This window comes from Dermacentor andersoni, chromosome 4, assembly GCF_023375885.2.
Source record: "Dermacentor andersoni chromosome 4, qqDerAnde1_hic_scaffold, whole genome shotgun sequence".
Lineage (NCBI taxonomy): Eukaryota > Metazoa > Arthropoda > Arachnida > Ixodida > Ixodidae > Dermacentor > Dermacentor andersoni.
Window position 1 is genome coordinate 99,386,634 of NC_092817.1, and position 24,346 is coordinate 99,410,979.

Consider the following 24,346-nt stretch of genomic DNA (forward strand, 5'->3'; position numbering starts at 1 on the left):
CGCATGACAGTACAATTTGTGCTCTAAAGGATGAGTGATGAGAAACATATTCGCTAGATGGGACGGATAAAAGAAAATTAGGACAAAAGACCAAACGCAACCACTGCACTGTGTGGTGAAACGAAGTATTTCACATATCTTGTTTTAATGAAGAAGATGACTGATAGGGTTGTTCAATGCCAAAAAACTGGCTGATGAAATAAAGTTTAAGATTAGCATTAGTTGCTGTTCTTGGGTCAATTTCGATTTGCATGAATTCGTTTATTAATCTTGGAAGGCGATTTTCGAGGCTGTCGAGACCACGACTGATTCTGCAGAATGGCACATACCATGCTTCTTTCTTCCTCAATGCATATCCCCTATCAGGGAGGGGAGGGGGGTTGCAATTTGCATAGGGACCTAAATGCGTCGTTATTGGTTTTTAAGCTATATTTGTACCTCATTATCAGGTTGCAGTCATATAATTTTGGAAAGGATATTATATTGTATGCATAATAGGTATCTTGTAATGGACTGCCATTAGGTAGATAGGCTACATGACAGAGAGCTTTCTTTTGGATAGAAAAAATCGTATTTACATTTTCTTTAGAGGTACCGCATACCAGCCCGCAGTAATTTAGCTGAGCATAAAACAGCGCGTTATAGATCAAGAGTTTCAACTTATGTGGCAAAATGTAGTGTACTCCAGAGTACTCCTGATATTTTGGCAAGATTGCTTAATAGATGCTGCACGTGCGGATTCCATGATAAGTGCTGATTAAATGTGACACCTAGTGTTTTTGCCTCAGAAACTACTTCAATAGGATTATGGCCAATATAAACGTTAAAGTTGTAAAATATTGGTTTTTGATGTGGTATAAATAGCACAGCTTTGATTTTCGCTCTGTTTATCTGCAGGGAACATTTACTTGTCCATTCACATAATTTTTCAACTGTTGTGTTAGCAAGAAGGGAGAGTTCAGTGGGATTCTCGGATTGCACAAGGGCACTCTTGTCATCCGCATAAACAGTAAAAAAATAATGGGGTTTTAAGTGCCAAAACCCCTTTCTGATTATGAGGCACAGCGTAGTGGAGAACTCTGGAAATTTTGACCACCTGAGGTTCTTTAACGTGCACCTAAATGTAAGTACACGGGTGTTTTCGCATGATTTTCTACCAGCCACCATCCCGCGTAACTTGAGCCAAACATTAAAAATATGCGAATTCCAGCAGCCGGACAGAACCAAGATAATTTTGTTTGCCGTCGCTTGGAGATACTAAGTTATTCTTTCACTCTGCCTAATTAGATCATTAGCCTTAATTACTTAATCAGCTTCTCAAATATTATAATTAGGTGAAAAGTGTGAGTGAGAAAATTGTAAAGCGACATGAAAAACTCCCGATAGAGCTGTCTGTTGTTCAATACATGCTACATAAGTGTGTTTTTTCGAGCGTGAAAGCACGCAAATGCACGCAAAATTGCCGCGCGACTAGCCGCTCGAGGCAGTTTGCGTGCATTCGCGTGCTTCTTTCACGCTCGGGAAACACTTTTATGTAGCACCTATTGAGCAACACAAAGCTGTATCCGTAGTTTTTCGTGTTGCTCTACAATTTTCTCATTGACACTTTTCATTTAACTATATCATTTCAGATGCTGCTTAATTAATTAAAACTAATTATCCAATTAGGAGAAATGAGAACGTAATTTCGGTATCTCCAAGCGTCGGCAAACAACATTACCTTGGTTCTGTCCAGTTACGTGTCATTCGCATATTTTTAAACTCTGGCTAAAGTTAGCTGGGGCACCCTGTATATAGACACTCTCGCACGTAGCCATTCGTCGACTTCAACGCCGTCCGTCACGAACGTTGTTTTATGTTGTTTCCTGACATGACTGATACACGCGAGAGGGACTGGTCACACTGATGATGATGAAATGCACCTCGAGACAAGAAGATATGAAAGAAACAAACAATAAAAAAATTATCCGACGATTAAGATACTCCTTGGTGCGAAATTGGAGCGCAGCTCTATACGTGTTTTCATTTCGCGATATATTGGCTGGTGCGCACAATCTGTCTAGTGCGGCACATTGCAAACGAAGGGAAGTGTTGCGAAACTGCCTCCCTAATCGGGATTTACAGTAGCCGCCGCAGACAGACCTCCACTCTGCAGCGCTTCGTTTCCATATATGGTATTGGTGGACGCGTTCGATTCATGCCATGGGTGAACAGACGACGGCGCGCTACTCTGGCACCATATCGTAGCGGTCGTCGCTGCAGAGCCCTTCTTGCACGGCACTACGCTTTTCTTCTCGCGCGTTCGCCATACCCTCCTCCGCTTTCCGCCTCATGGTTCGCTGCAACCTCCTCCAACGCTTTCTTCCTCGCACTCTCTTCGCTATCGCCGTCTTTCATCCCCCGCTGCGCTTCGCGTTCCTTCTTACATCCTGCGCTGTGCTCGTTCGCTCGGTAACGCCGAGGGACGCCGACGAGGGACGCCGACGCTAAACGCAGGGACGGGCGCCTAAGAGCTGCGCTCTAAAAGAAAGCGTTGAATAGCATAATAATAAAAGAACTTCAACATGGCGATACTTCGCAAAAAACACATCACATTCGGCGCACCGGTAGGGTAACTCTCTGGACGCTTTAATGAACTTATGCAGGCGTGTTACGCCAGTTTTTTTTTTTTTTTTTTAGTAAACTGAAACGTTAAACCGGTGACATCTCATATCGGAATTCTTTTTTTAACTGATAATTTCATCTTTCACTTCTGTCCGCCCTCGGTCACCTGACGTGAAACCCAGACGCCGCCGCGCCACCGTTATCGCTGTGATCCGCCACTCGGTGCGACGGGTGATGAGAAAAGAATGGAAAACGAAACAAAATGTTGCAAAATACAGGCCGATAAGTCTGATAGCAGCGCTTGTGTGAAGCAGAATAGCACGCGACAATTGCTTTCGTTCAAGAGCACGGCCACAATGCCAATAATACACACGAAAGCAAGGGCATCATAGTTCACACAAAGCCAGACGAGTAGAAAACAAATACCTTCCGATAGTCTGCTAACGTGTAGAGAACAGCTTCAGCCGTAAGAGGTGACTGCGTTGCTGAGACTTTGCTCTCCGTGAGAAACTATATTGTAGTCCAGTTCTGCGGGGGCCAACATCGCGATGGAAGAGCATCTTACTGAGTACCCGTTGGTGTATGGGTGTACCCACATGAACCCTCGCTACGGGTGAGTATTCCAGTCAACGTCGTCGGAGATTGTAAGTACCGGGCATCTTGTGTACTTTGAAGTCTTGGACGCCATGGCCGACTTCGTCGGTAATGGGTGCGTCTCGTCGAGCATCGGAATGCGGCTTGCCCCCTATATGCGAGCCGGAACGGGGCCAACTGCATCGTTTCTTGCTCAAGCAAAGCAGCATGATGTAGCGTCCCAGTTCTTTGGTTCTATGTTCATGTGCATCACGTGCTTGTTCGCGACTTGTTCAAGTGCTTTGTGAGGCCATTTATGGATCATACCCAGTCGTCCTATACGATGGCTAGTGTGACACAGCTGCAAAATTTCCTGCGTCAGCTCTGCCGTCCCTGCCTGTAAATGTCGGTAATCTACACTTCGGGGGCGCCGTATCGAAGCACGATCTTCTCAATGAAAAACTGGGCCATATCGATTGCGCTACCTGTAGGCAGTGCTCGTGATTCAGCAAAGCACGTGAAATAGTCAATAGACACATTGGCTCATCTTTTCCCGCACGTTGCCACAGGGAAAGGACCCAGAAAGTTCATCCAGATATGTTTGAATGGTCTCTGCGGTGGTGCCAGTTAGCTTGGGAAGTCCCACAGGCTTTGATGTTGGCTTCATTCATCGCTGACAATTCCGGCATGGTCTGGCGTAGTGTGCGGTATCAGTACTAAGGTCTAGCCAGTGGGACCTCTCTTGAAGCCCATTGGGTACGTTTGTGGGGGAATCCCAGACGTTCTGAAGTTGACTCGTTGTGGGAAGACTTAGAAACTTCTCCGTTGAGTTGTGATGGCTTGACGATAAGGTAAGCGGCTCCTTTCTGTGTGAAATTTCACCAGTGTGTCGTTTTGATGACAACGTTAGGACAATCTGCGCCAAAATTTTGGGGACATGAATCAACCTTGCCTTTAGGTATGAACGCGCGCAACTCTGAGACGGCGAGTCGTTCGTGAGCTAACGTACTGGCGCTTATTGGTCTGAGGAAATCGTCGACTTGTTTATTTTTCGGTGATTGATCCACGGGAGCTCTCACAGGAGTCAGGGCGCTTCCGTTCGGACGTTCAGAACTCCTGTATACACAACCTACAGCGTGTCAGGGGGCCTGACGGGTCCCTTAGAGTTGCGATTAACACAGGCCATGGTGGTCGCTCAAGACCTTTAATGTACTAATATACAGATACAAGTATGAGCGGAAAGTCGCTGTGGCCCAGAAAATGGCAAGGTACTATTTTCCTGTCGTCGTGTAACTCGTATACTTTTGTTCGATGTCGTTCTTCCTTTGGACTAACGCGGTGCAAAGTCATACACTGCTTGAATCTGCTTGTTGAACACTGCTTGTTCCCTAAGTGCTTCTTCTGGCGGTTTCTGTGACGTGTAGTACGTCGGCCTTCTTAATGTATGTTAGGGGCTCGTAGATGCACTAGAACATGCAATAGCTGCAGTCCTCTGAGGATCCGGGCGCCCTCTGTTACGGTTAACGATGTGGCTAAGAAAAAGCAGCTCGTTTTACGCGAAGCAACATTTATGTGGTCTTAGTGTCAGCCCTGGCAATTTAACGGCGTCATGTAGAGCTGCAGTTTCCTGAAATGCTCGTCGAAGGAGAATCGAAAACAACCACTCATCTAGATAAACGAGACAGGTCTGCCTTTTCAGGCACGCAAGCACAATGTCCATAACAACTGCGAATCGGCCTAGTTGGAACAGATTAATTATTTAAAAACTTTTTGTGCGCAAACAAACAGGGAGAAAGAAGAAGAGCAACACAAGGACGAGTGCTTTCCTCGAAAGCGCTCGTCCTTGTGTTGCTCCTCTTCTTTGTCACTGTTTGTTTGCGCACAGAAAGCTTTAGAGTCCATAACGCGTGCAACTGGCGCAGCGCGGAAGCCAAATGGCATAACCTTTAACTTTCAACCATTTGGTGCTATGAGACCTCTTCTCACCGCTCCCTTCGCTCGATCTCTGTGAGTAAATAGATAATCCTAAAGTTTATCAAAAAAGATCAATTCCGTTTTTCGAGAAAAGCCAGTCCAGCACGTTGTCGATTTTTGGCCTTGCGCACACGTCTCTCCTCATTACGGGGCTCAAGCATACGCAAAACCGAAAGGTACCTTTGTTTTATTTCTACCGAGGACGACCGAAAATGCCGTGGGACCTTTGGATGGCTGGACGATGTCGTCGCGGAGCATTTCTACTTGGGCGATGATGGCGTCTCGCTCGCGTTTCAACCCAGTGTAGGGCTACTGGCGGATCGATCACGCAGGTTCTTCGGTAATTACGCGGCGCGTTGCGCAGTCGGTGTCGTCGAATCTTCGATGACGTTGAGAGCATTCGCGGTGTCGATTAATAAAGCTATTCAGTTCTTTTGCTTATGCTTCGGTAGGGCAAGGTTGACATTGAAGTTAGGACATAGTCGGTTAGCTTTCACGGACCATGGCACGATGACGACTCGGAGAGCGTGATCAGAGCGAAAGTTGTTTCTGCGGCTTTATCAAAAGAACGCGCCCACGCTGCCTTTGCTGAGGTTGTTTTGCTCTTCCCTGAAATTTTGATCAGCGCATTACCGTCCCCTTCACAGAGACGGACGACTCCATGCGCGACGGTCAAGAATCCATTACTAGTTTGCTCTCGTTATGCCTTCAATCTGAATCCCTGACACCAACCGAAACCATGACGCTCGCTTGGGGAGGAATGTCAATATGGTCTCCAAAGATCGCCAACATTTACGCGCTGCTATTAAGTCCTAGTCGTCTGCTCTGCGCTGTCCCTCGAAGGCGTAAGGGACTTCTACTTGAGAATAATCACTGCGCTAGCCGTGCTCACTCGGAAAGTTCATGGCTATAGTATCATGTCACGTGAGAGCCCTTGTGGAGGGTGAGTCAACGTGGCAGTGGTATACACGTCCATGAACAGTAGTTCTAGAAGTGCATATTCCTGTCAGCAATCAAGTGGCCACCCGCAGTGCGGATTTGTGGGCCGTGCCAAGTGGCCGTAGCCTTCTCTAGTCGAGCCGCAAAACGCTCGCTCATAACACTGCGATCATCCCTGCGTCAACATGAGCAGCCACCGAATGACAGCCCATTGTAACCTTGTTACATTATACAAGTATATTTTTGTCAGCAAAAGAAACCGATGAAATTATTCGTCATGCAAACGAAATTCTAGCTAAGCTAAAAAAATGGACAAAGGAAAGCTAGCTAAAACTAATTATGCAAGAAAACAAAGGCAGTGTTATATTATGCCAGAAATAAAAACATAGCAATAAATGAAAATGTCCTGCTGAAGCTGTGATTTGCTCACTGCTACGCCTGCAGCCATCTCAAGCTGCCATTATGACAGCTTTTTCTGCAGGCCGCCAGTGGAAATCTTCCAGTGGTGGTGGTGGTAACAACTTTATTGGAAATCCGGCATATTCGTGGTCCGGGCCTAGGCCGCCCCCGAGGAGGTTCGGAGATCCTGTCTGCTCGCCGCCTTGCGGGCTTGCTGGATGATCCATAGTTGATCTTGGAGGTTTGAGCTGCGCAACGTGGCCGTCCATCTCGCCGTAGCTTCATCTGGGGAAACTGCATTTTCTCTGCATGTAACCTCACATTCCCAGAGAATGTGTCTAAGAGATGCGTGAGCCCTGCCGCTTAGTTTGCAGTTATCGTCTGACAGTGTAATAAAACATTAGGTGTTGTCTTTCATGCGACCATGTCTTGGGATGCACATAAAGACTACTTAACAAAAACACTATCGCAAGTAGTGGGACTCATATATCTAAATGCAAGTTTACCGGCGCGTAATGTAATGATATTACTCTATAATACCTCATTTAGTTCGTGTCTTAATTGTTGCTAATTCGTTCGAGCCTTTACGACGCAAAACAATCTGCATAAGGTTCATGTTTTACAAAAAGTTTTCGCTGTGCTTTTACAAATGTCTCCATGGACTATCCCTCTGAACCTTTATTTTTCACGTATAATGTATTACCTGTTCCAAATAATATGATTATCGCCTGTGCAAACGACATAAACAAGAGATAAAGAATAATACTGGTTCCTTGCGCCAATTCGCAAACCTAAAAAAAACACTGTACCACATGTAACACACGAACTTTTGAGAGATGGGAAGCTGACACATGCAGGACAACATATGGTTTACAAATGTTAAAAGACCGGCTACCGAGATTGTTAAATACATTGCATAAGAAAAAATTTGAACCTGGGAAGATTACTTTCAAGAAACTTCGTAACTTCTTTAGTAATTAGAAATAAAAAACGCCAAATCACTTCACTAATCTTCCATTTGCTTTACTTTCATTACAATGCTTTCTGTAAATATTTACGACCCTTATTTTGAGTCAAGCCTTTGTGTATACTTATCTTTGTTATTGCAGTAACTTGTGTTTGTTGATTGTGAATTTAAACTTTGTTAGATGTACGCAGCAGCTTCTGTTTTGTTCATTGTGAATTTAAAACATTGTTAGATGTATGGTGTCGTAAAATTTGAATGATTGCGGTTCATACTTCTGGACATTGTAACACGATCCCTTAAAAGTTGAATGTATTCTCTTTCTTTTTTCATGCACAGATTTCAATGCTTTTGAATTTCTATGTTAAACATTGCATGATTTGCTCACTGCTACGCGAAGTTGCCAGTGCGGGGGCCAGCGGCCTTCTCAAGCTGCCATTATGACAGCTTTTTCTGCAGGCCCCCAGCATCATGTATACGCGTGATGCGAATGAAATTATTATTATTATTATTATTATTATTATTATTATTATTATTATTATTATTATTATTATTATTATTATTATTATTAAGGTCACCGCTAGTTGTCGCCCCGCTGAGGCTGCGTTGAGTCTTCAAGTGGGCAATCAGTTGCTTTGTCAAGCCACAGCTTCATCGTGTCGTCAAGTCGTTGACAGAATTTTCGTACAGTTGTAGCATCGCATGTAAGCGGCGTCGCTGGCGGCGGCGTGACCGAGCGACGGTACTATAAATGGCCGACGGCGCAAACAGTTAAAACAAATAAAAAATGCTCGCATTGACGTCAAACTTCTCAGGGGGGTATCTGTGAACAAAGTAATTCAATACCTTTGAAAAGAAAGTTTGGTAAATTTCAAGCAGGATGGGCATCAAACTCGGGCCTCAAGGGTGCGAGACGAGCACGCTTTCCCGACACCACGGCGGCGCCACGGTTCTGGCTGTCTAAAGGTCCGCCTAGCATGTGGGTCATTGCGCACGTGACAGCGCAGCCATTGGGGACGAGGTGGCGCCACGTCATCAGTGTATAAAATTAGAGCGTTCATGACGTCCCGAGGTCTACAAACGGTGTAATGTTTTCATTCCCACATGCAAGCAGTATTAAGTGAGCCGAATTTTTTCTAGCTATCGATATGCACGTGCTGTCATGAGAGAGCTTTGGGACGCCTGAAAGTTTAGATGCTGTGGTGGAGCGCTCGTAAAGAGCAGCCCGCTTCTTCTTCCGTCGCCCTCTCCTCTTGGGAAGGCTGCGGGAGAGGGCTCCGGCAGTGAGGAAGGAGGATGGCAGTCGCCTTCCACGCCGGCGCTCGCGCCGCACACATATATGAAGAATCGGCTTATGCATGTCGCCACCAATACTATACGCCGCTACATATGTACTGGTTAACGAATCTATTCTCTATATACGGAATTATGCAATAAAACAACAAACGCTACCCAATATCCTTACTAAAACAAAGATACGCCTTCAAGCTCATCCTTACTTCAAGAAAGCAAGTAGCGTTCTAAAAACGTTGACAATCATCGTCGATGGTGTCTCCTCAATTTTTTAGCCATGGAATGCTCCCCACCTACAAAGGCCGCTATTTCTGATTTCCCCTGTGGCGACTGGGAATTTTCGGTGGAGTCCTCACCCAACAAAAGCTGCTCCTTTAGTCACCGCATTAGTTAACGCAATTTCTTATTTATTTATTTTTATTATGTTCTTATATGACGCTTTTGGTGGCTGCTGGCAGTGCCTCAGCTCGTTCCTTATGTAATACTCTAATAAAAGGCTTTTTTTAAGGGTATAATAAATTATGATGATGATCATCATCATGGTCATGATGATCATAACGAGAAAAAGAGTTTAGTGAAATCTGAAGATGTGAGCCCTGCTTTATGCACGGCTTGCTAGTTCAGATGAAGTGTATGAGTGAGGAAATTGGTGAAGTGAAGGGTAGCAAGGTCTCGAAGACGTACCACGTTGTTCAGGTCGTTTTCTGGTTGCAATACAATATTATTGCGGAGACTTCTAGGGAAAACTAGGCGATGCACATGTATTATTGTCGTCAGATTACTTGTTGAACGGCGCAATCCCATCGCGCTGTTCCAGTCACTCTTCAGGGTCTTCGCAACTGAAACGTCGAAAGGACCAAGAGGTACTTGCGGCTACTGGAGAATAAATGGGGCTCGTGTGGCAGGCGTCTTCGTTATTGTCGTCAGAAGGTTTTCGACGGTGCGTTCTGTTTCAGGGAGTTGTGCGAATTCCGCGGGCAGTTCCTGAAGTCGTCGGCTGTTTCTGGCGTTTTTTCCCCCTTCGATTCAGTGGTGAATTTTTTAATGTCGATTGCAAGGACAGTTGGTAGGGCTGGGAACACGGTTCTACAACTGCGCTGACCTAGAAACGATAATGAACTAAATAGGTTATTGGTCCCTCTTGGGTCCTCTATACCGACGTAAAACTCGGCAGCGCCAGTATTACTCTGTCAACAAGCGCGGTCGGTGGTCGTTCAATCGAACGACGCTGCTTGCGTCTAAGCGCTTTTTGTTCACGCGTCATGGAATCTTCCAGATGCGCTTGCAGTGACCAGCAAGTTTCAGTGAAAATGTGACGTTGGTGGTGGACTACCAGCCTGCGCCACATTATGTGCTGAGGCACTAAAGTTGGTAGCAAAGTAAGCAATCCAGTTGAAGAAAAGCATGGAGAAAATCTGTCAAATCCGCAGGATGGACCTCTCGGAGTGACCTGCGCCTATGAAGGCGTAGTTGCGAAGTTTCGCAGACTAGGTATCTCAAAAGGAAAGGCCCACAACACCGCAGATGGGCGCAAGAGCAAAATACAATAAGTAAAAAATCACTTCACCACGATAATCACATGGGCGCTTAATGTGCGCTTCGCCATATATGCCGCAGCTGCGGCTACGGATGGCAATGGAAGCCACAGTTTCTCTTTCTTTACTTTTTCATAACAGATTTACGGCCTATAGAACGAACGTGTCCTAACTGATGTTTGTAGATGTACAACACAATGCGTGAGGGAAGAGCGCTACACCGCTGGCGCTGACGTACGTGCGCTTTAAGGGGCGCAACCTATGTATATGTCATTAACAGGAGTCTGGGTGCCTTTCCCTTTCTCTTTCTCTCTCTCTCTCTCTCTCTCACTCTTTGTGTGATGGCAGCGGAAGACTTTAAAGCCACCTGCGGCTATGCGAGCGCTTCAACCAGCCGGAGCTGAATTCCACGGGCGGATCGCAGATCACCTGAAACGAGAGGGGCTTCTGACACCACCAACACGTATGCTCGAAATATTTCGCTTTTCCGTCACCTTATTATATGTCATTTCAGCCAGCTCCAAGTCTATAGAAGAGACTGCTGGAAGTTATATCGCATGACATTCCGCACTTAACGAGCCATTGTCGTTGTTCGAGAGGCAACGTTATAGGCAAACAACGCAAGCGAGTCACGAGTCCTCTTTCGCTGCCTTCCGCCTATACGCACGTCTCTTGTTCTGAACACCGACACGTAAAGGCGGTGTATAAGGCCAGTTAGTTTAACAACAGGTAGATTTGGCTTGCTATCCTACGCCTAGGGTGGATAAGGAATATAAAAGAGTAGGCTGATAAGGGAAGTAAGAGAAGCAATCTTTGCAATCTTAGTATATAGGCAACTCACGATAAATAGCGCAAGCGTCACATACTTGCGGTAAGGCGTCAACCGTTTCTAATATAGTCTTGATTGCGACGTGGCTTTCAAAAGCCAACGCAGGGCTAGCTGTATACCTGTAGCGCTTCAGCGCAAGTTGTTTTGTGGCAGTTAAGTATGCGCAACACTGAACAACACACAACGCAGTTGGGAGGGTGGCATATCCATTAACATTCGTTTATGTATATATATAATTCACAAAATTAAAAATTAAATTATGGTGTTTTACGTGCCAAAACCACTTTCTGATTATGAGGCACGCCGTAGTGGAGGACTCTGGAAATTTTGACCACCTCGGTTTCTTTAACGTGCACCTAAATCTAAGTACACGGGTATTTTCGCATTTCGCCCCCATCGAAATGCGGCCGCCGTGGCCGGGATTCGATCCCGCGACCTCGTGCTCAGCAGCCTAACACCATAGCCATTGAGAAACCACGGCGGGTAATTCACGAAATGACGACCCTCAAGCGACGTATAAAAAAAAAAAAAACTGGCTGTCTCACTCGAAGGGCGAAACACTGGCAGCCATAGCAAGGTTTGTTGATACACTCGAAGTCCTAAGACAATAGCGCACGCGGGTGCGACGCTATTTGCCAGCTAGTCAAAAGGAACAGCGCCCTGGTAGGTACTAGGCGTCTGGTAGCTATATACCAGCTCTGAACTCGTTTAACTTCGACTGCAGCGGCCTCTCAAAGCATACACACCACTTCTTGAGATTCCTATCCTGGGGTCTTACGTGCCAAAACGGCGACCTGATTATAAGGCACGCCGTAGTGGGGCGACTGCAGATTAATTTTGACCACCAAGGAATGCTTCACGTGCCCCCAGTGCACGAAACACGGGCCTTTTTTTTTTTTTCATTTCACCTTTGTTACTCTCGGGTGAGAGTAATTATGTTTTCATCTGATGTGCTATGCCGTGGTTTATTCTACAGATGTTAAAATACAACATGATATGACGATATGCCAGGTTTTTTTTAATTTCACTTTTTTTGGAAGGCTACCCCAAGTTTTCAAAGGTCGGCTGCGGGAGATAGCACAATTTTTACCTTTAAACTAAATTACTCAATGAGGGGGGCATTACGTCTACAAAAAATTCGCATGCTGAATTGAATCATTTACATAATTCAATTAAATGTTTAATTGATTACTTTACCACACGTATTGCAATTTACGAATTGGAGCCGATGAATTCACAAGGCGTATCTGCTTGGAACGAATTATCCCACCAGTTTCGAAATATTTCTTCTCAAGGCGTCCGACCAAATGCATTGGCGTTCCAGTTACTTTAGTGCTTCAATACAAGTATTTTCCCCTATGTTGTCCTTGGTGCCAGTGTTTGTTGGCTTCTTATAATATGACTAATAAAAATCGGGACCCTCGGTTAACCCCCTCTCCTCGTTTATTACATACGAGGGTCTCGAATCTGGCAACATTGATGCCTTCAGGTAGCATGTGTGGGTTTATTGACCAGTTGCCTTCACCCAAAAAGATCACGTTCTCGTGACGCCTGCGGCAAAAAGGACGTTCCACGTCCGCCGCCAAGGTATGCGAGTGCTGGCGCTGGCTAACACTCCCAGGGTTCTACTAGGACACATAAATACCCAAGAAAGTGGATGGGGAAACAGCGCCGCGGTAGCTCAATTGGTAGAGCATCGCACGCGAAATGCGAAGGTTGTGGGTTCGGTTCCCACCTGCGGCGAGTTGTTTTTTCATCCACTTTAATTTCCATTAATTTATCATTTATTTAATTCATTTATTAAGCACAAGTAATTTCCCCTATGTTGTCCTTGGTGTCAGTGTTTGTTGGTTTCTTATAATATGGCTAATAAAAATCGGGACCCTCGGTTAACCCCCTCTCCTCGTTTAATACATAAAACAGCATTTTCTTAAAGTGTAACAGTGCACTCTTACCGCAAGTCTGACGGCCCATATCTTGAAACCAGTGCCATCCACAGAATTCATTCTAAGTTGATGTGCCTCGCAAAACTACCTAGCTACTATTTGTAAGATTCAGTATGTACTGTAAATTAATTAGCGACCACATAACGAATTCAATTGCGTTAATGAGCCAATTACGCGTCGAGCAGTTTAGTTCAACGATTAGAATTATGCTATCTGGCACAGGTGATATATTTTACATTTGGTGCACCTAAAGAAAATAGAACACCGTATATGAGTTGTGCTTTAGGGGTGTGCGAATATTCGAAACTATTAAATAACCAATCGAATAGAGTCTAATTCGATTCGGTCTTCAAATCGTATAGTCGCTATTCGTAAACGGGAATATTTTTCGAGCACTTTTCGAGTATTTGGAAACGTCAACTATGCACACTTAAACCTAAACCGGAGCAAAAGTACGGTAAATTTTCACCCCTGTGGGCATAGTACAGAGATAAAACGTGATAATTCGTGTAGTGGGTCAGGCTACGTCCCTTAGGTAGCCATACGCTAAAGCCTATACAGCCATCGTTCGCACTCTCCGAAGAGGCATGTGCATGCGAAGAAAATTTTTGTTTGCTCCCAATTCTCCATTTGTATTTGAATGCGTAAGCATTCTTTGGCGAGTACCCCAGCAAAATCAGTCAGTCACGCGAAAAGTGTAATGCCTTGTGTCTGCACAAATATGCATAGTTTGCGAAGTTAGGACATTTAACCGTTATAATAGTGTAAATGTAGATGATTGGTAGCTTCATGAGCGATAACGAACAATTGAAACCAAAATGAAAAACTGATCAGGGATAATTTTGTTAGCAAAATCGTGTCTGTAACAGGAAAAGTGTGACACGTTACCCTTAGGGTTGCATAGGGCCACATAGAGAATGCATGGAGAAGCCTATGGTAAAACTAAAATTTTGGGGTGGGCAAACTGAAATTTGAGGGTGGACCTACTTGAAATTTAGGGATGGGCCACTTCAATTTGTGGGTGGGACAGCTTTTTTGAGGGTGAGCAAACGTGAAATTTAGGGGTGGTCGAAGTGAAATTTGGTGGTTGGCCAACTGAAATTGGGGGGTAAGCCAAGTTGAAATTGGGGGTGAAGCAAGTTGAAATTTAGGGGTGGGCCAACTTGAAATTTAGGGTGGGCCAACTTAAATTCGGGGGTGAGTCAACTAAAGTTTCGGGGTGGGCCAATGTGAAATTTAGGGATGGCCCAACTGAAATTTGGGGGTTGGCCAAGTGAAATTTGGCAGTGAGCCAAGTTGAAATTGGGGAGGGCCAACTTGAAATTTAGGGGTGGGCCAACCTAAAATTGGGGTGGGCAAACATCAAATTTGTGGTGTGCCAACGTGAAATTCAGGGGTGGCCCAACTGAAATTTGGAGGCTGACCAACCGAAATGTGGGAGTGAGCCAGGTTGAACTTGGGGTTGAGCCAAGTTCAAATTTAGAGGTAGGCCAACTTGAAATTTGGGGTTGGGCCAACTTGAATTTGGTGGTGGGCCAACTTCAAATTTAGGGGTGGGCCAACGTAAATTGTGGGGTGGGCCAACTTAAATTTTAGAGTGGGCCAACCTAAATTGGGGGTGAGCCACCTTGAAAGTTGGAGGTGGGCAACTAAAATTTGGGAAACAAGATCAAGAAGTAACAGCCAAGCTAAAGAATGCTTATGCATGTGTAGACAATTTTCAAAATTTCTGTATATTTTTTTTAATGAACAACGCTCCATAACATTCTATGTAATGACAAACTTGTTAACATTAAAAATACTAGGATATGAACAACGCTTTATAGTTACTGTGATAACGGCTGTTCATTATTTGAAAGTTATTCAATATTCTATTCTATTTGTTTCTGGCACTATATATTTGTATACGATTCGGTCCCAAAAATCACTATTCGCACACCCTTACTGTATTTGCCATTAGATATCAGGCCCTGCCATATAATGTCCATGGTACGCCCTATTTCTCATGCTACTCGTATTTTGCACGCTGTTCCTCTGTTCTAACTTTTTCACATGCTATGCTATGATTCAGTTTATACAGACGTTATACGATACACTATGCGTATCATGCAATGTCACATGCTTATATGTCATGCTCTGTCACACTATTAATACCCGTACCCGTGGGCTACGACTGAGCTGCACTATTCTCCTGATAAATATGTACACAAATTGCACACCGCCTTTCAATCCATTTCAAGTTAACTCGGAAGCAATTACGTAGAATATTCACTCATGATATGAAGTCGGATGAATGCGGAACTTAAAGGGGATTTTAGCATGATGTGTCACCAGCTTTCGTGAAAACTGCCACTAATTTTATTTGGACCACCCCGTCAACACAGACGACGACAAGTTATCCTTGAAGTGCACTTCGTATACAGCGCTTTGACATGAAAATTCGTGTAAGATCAGCATACGACTACAAACATTGGGAGGCGGTTAACCTGCTTTCACCACGACGTGCACGGAAATTGTATGTCCCTGAGCTTTCTTCGTGTCTCAGTCGGTTGTAACAAGCAAAACGTCGGTGTAAATACACTCGCTGCACACAAGTTAGGAGGGTGTGGTGAAGTCCCAAGAGACGCCTGGACGAGGAGGAAGTGGAGTCGAAAACATAAAAGCACATCCACCGCGGCGCCTGCATCGTACACAACAAGGACGACACCTCGCTGCACGTGTGCTCGTGGCGTAGCCAAACAACAAATCAAGACGAAAACAACGACTCAAGATACGCTTCAAAACTGAGCGCGAAGCAAATCGACAGATAACGCGAGGCTCAAGCGGCCTACGAAAGGCGCTAAGAGACCAACCACCACGTTGGCATACAGAGCTGAGAAGCGGAGCAAGGAAGACGCGTTGGCTTGGGTCGGTCGTCAACGTTCGGGAGGCCAACAGCTGTCGGAAGGACCCGGTCGAGCGCCAATGCATCAGGGCACCTCTGAACTTGAAACTCTTCCGCTCCTATCACCCAGCAGACGAACAAGAGCCTGTGAGAGCTAGCCTGCCGTCTTCGCTCTTGCAGTTCGTCGAGTGACGCAACACCAGCCAAACTGTGAGTGCGCTGTGATAGTCGCTCTCAACGCTTTGTAGGGGCGCTTGGTCTCGCTCGTCCCATGTCCTACATGTGCCCTTGCACTTGCATTTTGTATGTGTGAATACGTTTGTGTGCGGTGATTGTTGCCGTTCGTTCCTTGCTGACCTCGCGGACGTCTCTGACTCCCACAGTAAGCCTGTTCTCCGAACCACATCGTAACGGCGGATTTGTCATATTCTCAGCAACCGAGATCACCGCGACTGCTATCTGTGGCAAGGCGCTCTTTCACGTGAGACAGCACACGACGTAGTACATGGATGCTCGCGCCTTTCGCTCCACGAAGCTTCGCTGAGGAAAGTCTATGGACCACTCGAGCGGACCGTGAGTTTTCGCAAACACCACATGCGGCTTCGCACACAGATTTCTCCCATAATCCGAAATAAAATTCGGGTGGTATTAGTTTAGCTAAGTGATAAAGGCCTACAAGTTTTTTTCTTCTCCTATAGTCTGAAGAAAAGACAGTCCCCGATTTTCTGCACTACAGGACTCGTCTTTCTTGTTAGAATTATTATTATTATTATTATTATTATTATTATTATTATTATTATTATTATTATTATTATTATTATTAATGTGTGCTTGCGCCAGCACTAGGACCTTAGGATTGTTCCTGGGCACGTTAAATAGATATGACTGATTGATTGATTGGTTGATTGATTCCCTATTGTTTTTACCAAGTGTTGCATCATAAATTGCGGTTGCTAGGTGAAACACTGCTTACTTATTCAGTGAAGCGAAATTGACATTTATTTATTATTGTATTTATTTATTGGTTTATTCATTGATTCCCTGACATACGGAATGTGAATTAATCATTCACCTCTTCCTATTATTTCATGCGACCATGTTCAATCCCTTTAGCCGTACAACGCGAGTAATGTACACGCGGAAAGAACTGCTCCTGCAAATCGCGGATAATTCGTGTCACAGTAACTGCTCTAGCTGCTCACAACTCTGCACCGCATGTTTGGACAAGTTCGGGTGAATAGGCGTGTTTGGCTTTGAGTAACCTTCCTTGACCGCGCTCTGTACAGTCGAGTGAAAAACTTGAGACCGCGGCCATCTGCCAAAAAATACAATTTCTTCTAGCACAGCCATGCAACCTGAAATTGTATTACTGCACGACGTTGATCATACAGGCGCACGTAGGCAGTATACCACTTTATTCCAGCCTTTATGCTTAGGCTTCAAAGGAGAAAAAAAATTTTAGTGGCACTCCTGGTCCTTAGTCGAATCTACGCTCCAACTCCTTTCCACAGGCAGCTGGATTGAACCAGAGAGAGGAAGAGATCGTACGTCAACATGGAAGCGGCCGGAGCGCTAACGGAGACGCAGACGCATTGCGTGTTTGTCTATGGAACACTCAAAACGGGCGAGACGAACCACACGATCCTGACGAACCCCGACAACGGCCGCTCAACGCTGGTTGGCCAGGCGAGGACACTCAAGAAGTGGCCGCTGGTACTCGTGTCCTCGTACGAGATACCATGTCTGCTGCCCTGCGAAGGCGTGGGCCACGTAAGTATGCCGACACAGGCGCTAACTCCTAAAAATAATTTTATTCCGGGACGGACGCCACTTTTATGCCCTCACATTTTCTCGCTTTTAAGCACGTGTCTACTGACGAGATAACATGATAGTGTGATAGTAAAACTCGCCTGCAGGCTATAGGCAAGAACTATTACGTTTAACGCATGCGCAGGAATTTCAACTCTTTTTTTTTTTATATATATTATGGCAAGGACGGCTGGCTAGCACAAGCATTGCCAAACTCTTCAATATGAGCACTTTCAATGATGAGACGAGTGAATTCACATTTGCTTCTCCCTATAATAACTGTATCTTCGAATCGCGGAACGCATCCACATTATGACAGTGAATTGCGGGGAAGCCTTCCGGCGAAGCCTTGTTAACCTTATCGGAGTGCTGTCTAAGCCTATCATTAATGCATCTGCCGGTTTGTCCTATAGAACTCTTTCCACGGGGCAATGGAATTCGGTAAATGACGCAGGTCCTACAGTTAACGAACCCTTTTCTGTGCTGCTTGTTGCACGCGTCCTTTGTTTTACTATATGGTCTTGTTTTTGCCCACAAGCTGATAAGCTTGTTTGGGGCAGTGAATACTACGTCAACTTTTCCACGTTGTCCTATCTTCTTAAGGTTACGCGATAAGCGGTGGATGTAAGGAACTACGGCGAAGTTTTTCTTTTTACCAGACCCTGGGCACTCGCTGACGTCCAGGAACCAGCCTCTCCCAACCGTGTTGCTCTGAGCATCACTTCAGCAACGACACAATCAAATTGTTTGGAAAACCAGCCTCACTCAACCGCACTACCTGTTGTTGAAAACTGGAAGACATTAAATGACGGCACGACTTCTTCAGTGCACTGTTTAAACACATTTTCGCTGTGCCCCTTTTGATAAGCTTGGAATGAGCAGAACTGTACGATAAAAGAGGCTTATTAGCTCTAGGTTGGTAACACCAGCAGATGTGATCGTCAGACAAAACAAATTGTAGAGGGCTAATGCGGATGCCCCTATGTATTGGCATTTCGAAACGCCACACCAAGGGGACTAAGAAATTCACAAATTATGCTTGTAACACGTTCACATTCTTTTCGAAAACAGTCAGGAGTGTAGTCAGGAAATAAAAGGAAATCATGAACATATCGGGAATGCTCTGTAAACTGAGGTTCCCCTGAGGATCTCTAAGGCTAAGGAAGCCATCTCAGGCGTGTTTAGGCAACATAAAAACATCTTGTTAGCTAAAGTCCAAGCAAAAGCGACCGAAATGTGCAAAAAGATGAATCTGAATAAGGTTGTAAAAGGCATTGAGAAGAATAGCGGGAAGTGTTAGAGGTATTTTTTAGCGCGAAGACACACAAAGGTAACATCCCCTTCAGGGTAATTGTGTCTGAGAAAGGGACCTGGCAGAAGGAAATAGCCACCTACCTGCTAAAAACACTTAAATCTTCTTGACATTAATGACCCTTCTTTGTGAAGAGTTCCGACCAAATTTTAGAATTTGTTAAGGTGCACTCTGACAAGGGGCTGAACGTGTTCTCTGCTGACCATAAAAGGCCTTTATTACTCGATTCCTCAATCTGACCTGTTAACCTGCATTGAAGAAAGCATTGACAAATTTGGTGTTGTGCGGTTTTGCAACGAAGCCGCAACTTTTGTTCAGAGTTCTTTAGCATTACTCAAGCAATACCTGGCCTCAACGTTTATCCAGTGGAATAGTGTTCCGTTTCTACAGAAGCAAGGCGTATGTATCGGGTCTTGTTTGGCACCCGTCCTCAGAAACCTGCATCTTGCAAAAGTAGGCAGTCTTGGCAGAGAGGTTCAGGGGAACTTCAGTTTACAGAGCATTCCGATATGTTGATGATTTCCTTTTATTTCTTGACTGCACTCCTCACTGTTTTCAAAAAGAATGTGAAGGCGTCACAAACATAATTTGCGAATTTCTTAGTCCCCTTGATGTGACCTTCGATATGCCAGTAGATAGGGGCATCCGCTTTCTCGATCTACAATTTGTTTTGTCTGACGATCACATCTGCTGGTGTTACCAACATAGAGCTAATAAGCCTCTTTTATCGTGCAGTTCGGCTCATTAAAGGCTTATTAAAAGGGGCACAGCGAAAATGTGCTTCAACAATGCACTAAAAAAGTTGTGCCCTCATTCAATGTCTTCTAGTTTTCAAGAACAGGTAGTGCGGTTGAGTGAGGCTGGTTTTCCAAACAATTTGATTGTGTCAATTGCTGAAGGGATGCTCCGAGCAACACGGTCGGGAGAGGCTGTTTCCTCGACGTCAGCCAGAGCAGGGTCTGGTATAAAGAAAAACTTTGCCGTAATTCCTTACATCCACCGCTTATCGCGTAACCTTAAGAAGATATGACAACGTGGAAAGGTTGACGTAGTATTCACTGCCCCAAACAAGCTTATCAGCTTGTGTGCAAAAACAAGACCCTATAGTAAAACAAAGGACGCGTGCAAAAAGCAGCACAGAAAAGGGTTCGTTAACTGTAGGCCCTGCGTCATTTACCGAATTCTATTGCCCTGTGGAAAGAGTTATATAGGACAAACCGGCAGATGCATTAATGACAGGCTTAGACAGCACTCCAATAAAGTTAACAAGGCTTCGCCGGATGGCTTCCTCGCATTTCACTGTTATAATGCGAATGCGTTCCGCGATTCGGACATAGTTATTATCGGGAGAAGCAAATGTGAATTCACTCGTCTCATCATTGAAAGTGCTCATATTGAAGAGTTTGGCAATGCTTGCGTTAGCCAGCCGTCCTTGTCACTATAAAAAAAAAGAGTTGGAATTCCTGCGCATGCGTTAAACGTAATAGTTTTTGCCTATAATCTGCAAATGAGTTGTACTATCATACTATCATGTTATCTTGTCAGTAGACACGTGGTTAAAAGCGAGAAAATGTGAGGGTTAAAAGTGGCGTCCGTCCCGGAATAATATTACTGTTAGAAGTTAGTGACTGTGTGTGTCTGTTTTTCTCTTCTGCGTCCTCGTGTTTCTTGCGCTACAAGAAAAACTTCAAAATAGGTCAGCTCTTTTACTTGGTGAAACCGCGGATGGACCAAGACCCCTCACGGCCACAAAAGCGTTGCAGAATGCTGACACATGAAAAAAAAAAAAAAAAAAAAACTCGATGCCGTAATAACGTGACCTCTCAGAACAGGAGCACTTTTTGAGTGGTCACTCTTTCCAAACGCCGTATACGGTCAAAAAGCTAAAGAAAATCGAACAGCTGCCGCACTTTATCACAGGGTAAGGAACCAACGCTGGCAGGCAGGCATGCAGGCAGGCACAGGCAGGGCGGGCGAGAGCCATAAATACATACATGCATGCATGCATACATACATAAATACATGCATACGTACATAAATACATGCATGCATGCATACATATATGCATACATGCATGCATACATATATGCATACATGCATACATACATAAATACACGCATGCTTACATACATACATACATACATACATACATACATACATACATACATACATACATACATACATACATACATACATGCATGCATGCATGCATGCATGCATGCATACATACATACATACATACATACATACATACATACATACATACATACATACATACATACATACATACATACATACATACATACATAGTAAAGCTGTGTGGTGGTAACAGGTGTCCTGCAATCACGAAGGAAAATGTGAGCGAGCAGCGAAATTCGCGTGAATTTTCACATATACATTGTAAGGCCTTTGGTAGGATATTCACTCCCCTCCAGAGGCAACTGACATTTTTTAAGGAATACGAACCTGTTTTGCTCACTCTTCAGCCCTGTCCGACCTTTCTTTAGTGTTTACATAAAGGAACTACTTGACAATCGGTTCACGTTTAAATCTAAATTTTTAAATACTCACATACAACTAAACATAAATCGACACATTGTGGTCCAACTATGCTGAGTTAGATGCTGCCCCAGTTGGCTCAGTTATATATGAAACAAAATAGTCGTTACAAGAGAGGCGACAGAAGATTAGATTTAGATTAGATTATGGGGTTTTACGTGCCAAAACCACTTTCTGATTATGAGGCACGCCGTAGTGGGGGACTCCGGAAATTTCGACTACCTGGGGTTCTTTAACGTGAACCTAAATCTAAGTACACGGGTGTTCTCGCATTTCGCCCCCATCGAAATGCGGCCGCCGTGGCCGGGATTCGATCCCGCGACCTCGTGCTCAGCAGCCTAACACCATAGCCACTGAGCAACCACGGCGGGTGGGCGACAGAATTAAACACAAATACAGAGATCGATGCTTTTGTACTTCCTTGGGTGTGTGTTTATTTCTTGTGTTCTCTACGTGTAGACATTCCAGCGCGAACCACTTTATTTCATGTGCAGGAGATATGCGGTGAGGTTTACCAAGTGGATGACCGGATGTTGGACGTCCTCGACCGCCTCGAGTCGCACCCCGACTTCTACGTCAGGTCGCACGAAGACGTCATGTTGCTGTCGCAGCCCAAGTCGACGGACCCGAACACAGAAGGAACAACACCGCGATCCGAAGACTCATCATCGACAGAGGCCGGCGACAGGTGCAAAGCGTGGATCTACTTCGTACGCAAATTCGAGCTAGAACTGCTCTCTCTGCCGAAGGTGGCGCGCTACAGCCGGAAGCCGGGCATCGAGTGGCCCGAGCTTATAGGCAACAAGGAGCAAACGCAACGCTTCCTGAACAGCGCGCTTCAACACATCGCCGCAAGCGACAGCTGCAGCAGCGGCTAGAACACGTAAAAAAAATTCAGTGCCCTTTCACTCTGTGAAGAAGGGTGACCAGAGAAGCTGTGAATGTGGATCCCTTAATAGCAAACTGCACCTCCACCGCGCGTCGGCCCGGTATTGCACTATCTTCGGGATCGGTCCATGTATGGGGAGGGCTTAAAGCCTGCTTCACCTCTGCCGCAGGTCCGCCCGGCACTGCACTATCTTCGGGATAGGTCCACGTACGAAAAATTGTTGGTCTATGTCCACGGAGACAAAATGCGCCAGAACCTAGCCATAGACAGCTTCGCTGTAAAAAATAGAAAAAAAGGACCTCAATTGAACGTTCTACAGAAAGCCCGCACAGACTTTCTTCAACGTGGTTTATATAATACCTACTATCGAACGCCGTCACAAACAACGCCTGTATACTACGAAGTGACGTGTATCGTTTGTCCCACCTGACATGTATCATGTATAAAAAACGTCGACGCCTTCTGTGCGAAATAAACCAAATGTACGTTGTTAGCAACCTCCTGGGAAAGCCTGCACTACTTTAGTCTTTTGATTAATATAGTAATTACAACTGATTGTTCAGCAAACTTTAATTAGAACTGTAGGTTCACATGTCAACGCAAGGTTTGGACAACACATGTGAAAACGTTACTTTTGCTCTCAGTCTACACACACACACACACACACACACATACATATATATATATATATATATATATATACGAGAAGTAAGGGGATCAACCGAGGGGCCTGATTTCTATTAATCCTATCATAAGAAGCCAACAAACAATGGCACAAAGGACAACATAGGACATGAAAGTTGATGAAAAAGCAACTGGCCGCACGTGGGATATGAACCCACGTCTTCGCATTACGCGTGCGATGCCCTTACCAACTGAGCTGCCACAGCACCGTTTTCCCAATAACTATCCGGGGTATTTATGTTTTACTACTAGAACCCTGAAAGCGTTAGCCAGCGCCACCACTCACAAACCTTGGCGGCGGATGTGGAACATCCTTTCTGCCGCAGGCGTCGCGAGTACGTAATCTATATACAGGGTGTCCCAGCTAACTTGGACCAAGATTTTAAATATACCCAAGAGCTCTGGAGAAATCGTACCGACTGCATAGTGGCCGTAGTCGTATGTACTTACGGCCAGCACTTTTTTCATCACCGAAGTATTACTTAATTACTTTTAATTAATGAACTTTTTAATTATTACTTGAATCGCATACATATCCATTACAATGTTGTAGGTCACCTTAAATAAGCTCCTAATCAAGCATTTATATAATGCTGAAGTGGTCCTGGTTATTTTTTCCATGAAAAAACAAAAGCCCGCGAAATACACGAAATACGAAATAGATGCGCACTCGCACGCCACTACTCAAGCGCCTACAGGCAACCATTGAAAGATAAACAGCTGCATTCTCTTATCGCCGCACCGTACAAGGCTCGGACTACGTTTATCAATGCGTCAGCGGCGTGTTCTCTTGATGCCGCGACCATCACATAGCGTGACGCCCTGTATCGAGCTGCCGCCGCCTAGTAAAGCCGTGTATCCGTGGCTGTTCGCTTGGGAGCGCTTGAGTAGCGGCGCGCGAGCGCGTATTTATTTGGTATTTTGGATGTTGCGCGCGCTTTTGTCTATTCTCGGAAAAACCAACCAGACAAAGCTGAGCACTAAACAAATGCTTGATTCGGAGGTTATTGATTCGGAGGCTGTCCAGCGCGCCCGCGATCGGGCCGGCAGACTAGATCTGTCAGTCCCGTCGTGGGATTAGCCGGGTGCGCGTTTTATCGCGCTTTGCTGGACCAAATAAAAGTTTATTCACTCACTCGGAGGTTATTCACTG

General features: G+C 45.0%; 1 protein-coding gene across 4 annotated transcripts; it reads left to right on the top strand.

Annotated features, from left to right (window-relative positions):
• Positions 1 to 2,987: 2,987 nt before the first annotated feature.
• Positions 2,988 to 23,007, top strand: LOC126536535 (putative gamma-glutamylcyclotransferase CG2811). 4 transcript variants are annotated; one of them, XM_055074067.2, is made up of 3 exons: positions 2,988 to 3,217; positions 17,452 to 17,710; positions 22,115 to 23,007. In XM_055074067.2, the coding sequence occupies exons 2-3, from the start codon at positions 17,495 to 17,497 to the stop codon at positions 22,496 to 22,498; spliced, it is 600 nt and encodes a 199-aa protein (XP_054930042.1). In that variant the 5' UTR covers positions 2,988 to 3,217; positions 17,452 to 17,494; the 3' UTR covers positions 22,499 to 23,007. The 4 variants fall into 4 exon arrangements, with proteins under 4 accessions (XP_054930042.1, XP_050039501.1, XP_050039500.1 ...); XM_050183544.3 differs by lacking the exon at positions 2,988 to 3,217 and adding an exon at positions 10,694 to 10,744; XM_050183543.3 differs by lacking the exon at positions 2,988 to 3,217 and adding an exon at positions 15,796 to 16,150.
• Positions 23,008 to 24,346: the final 1,339 nt, after the last annotated feature.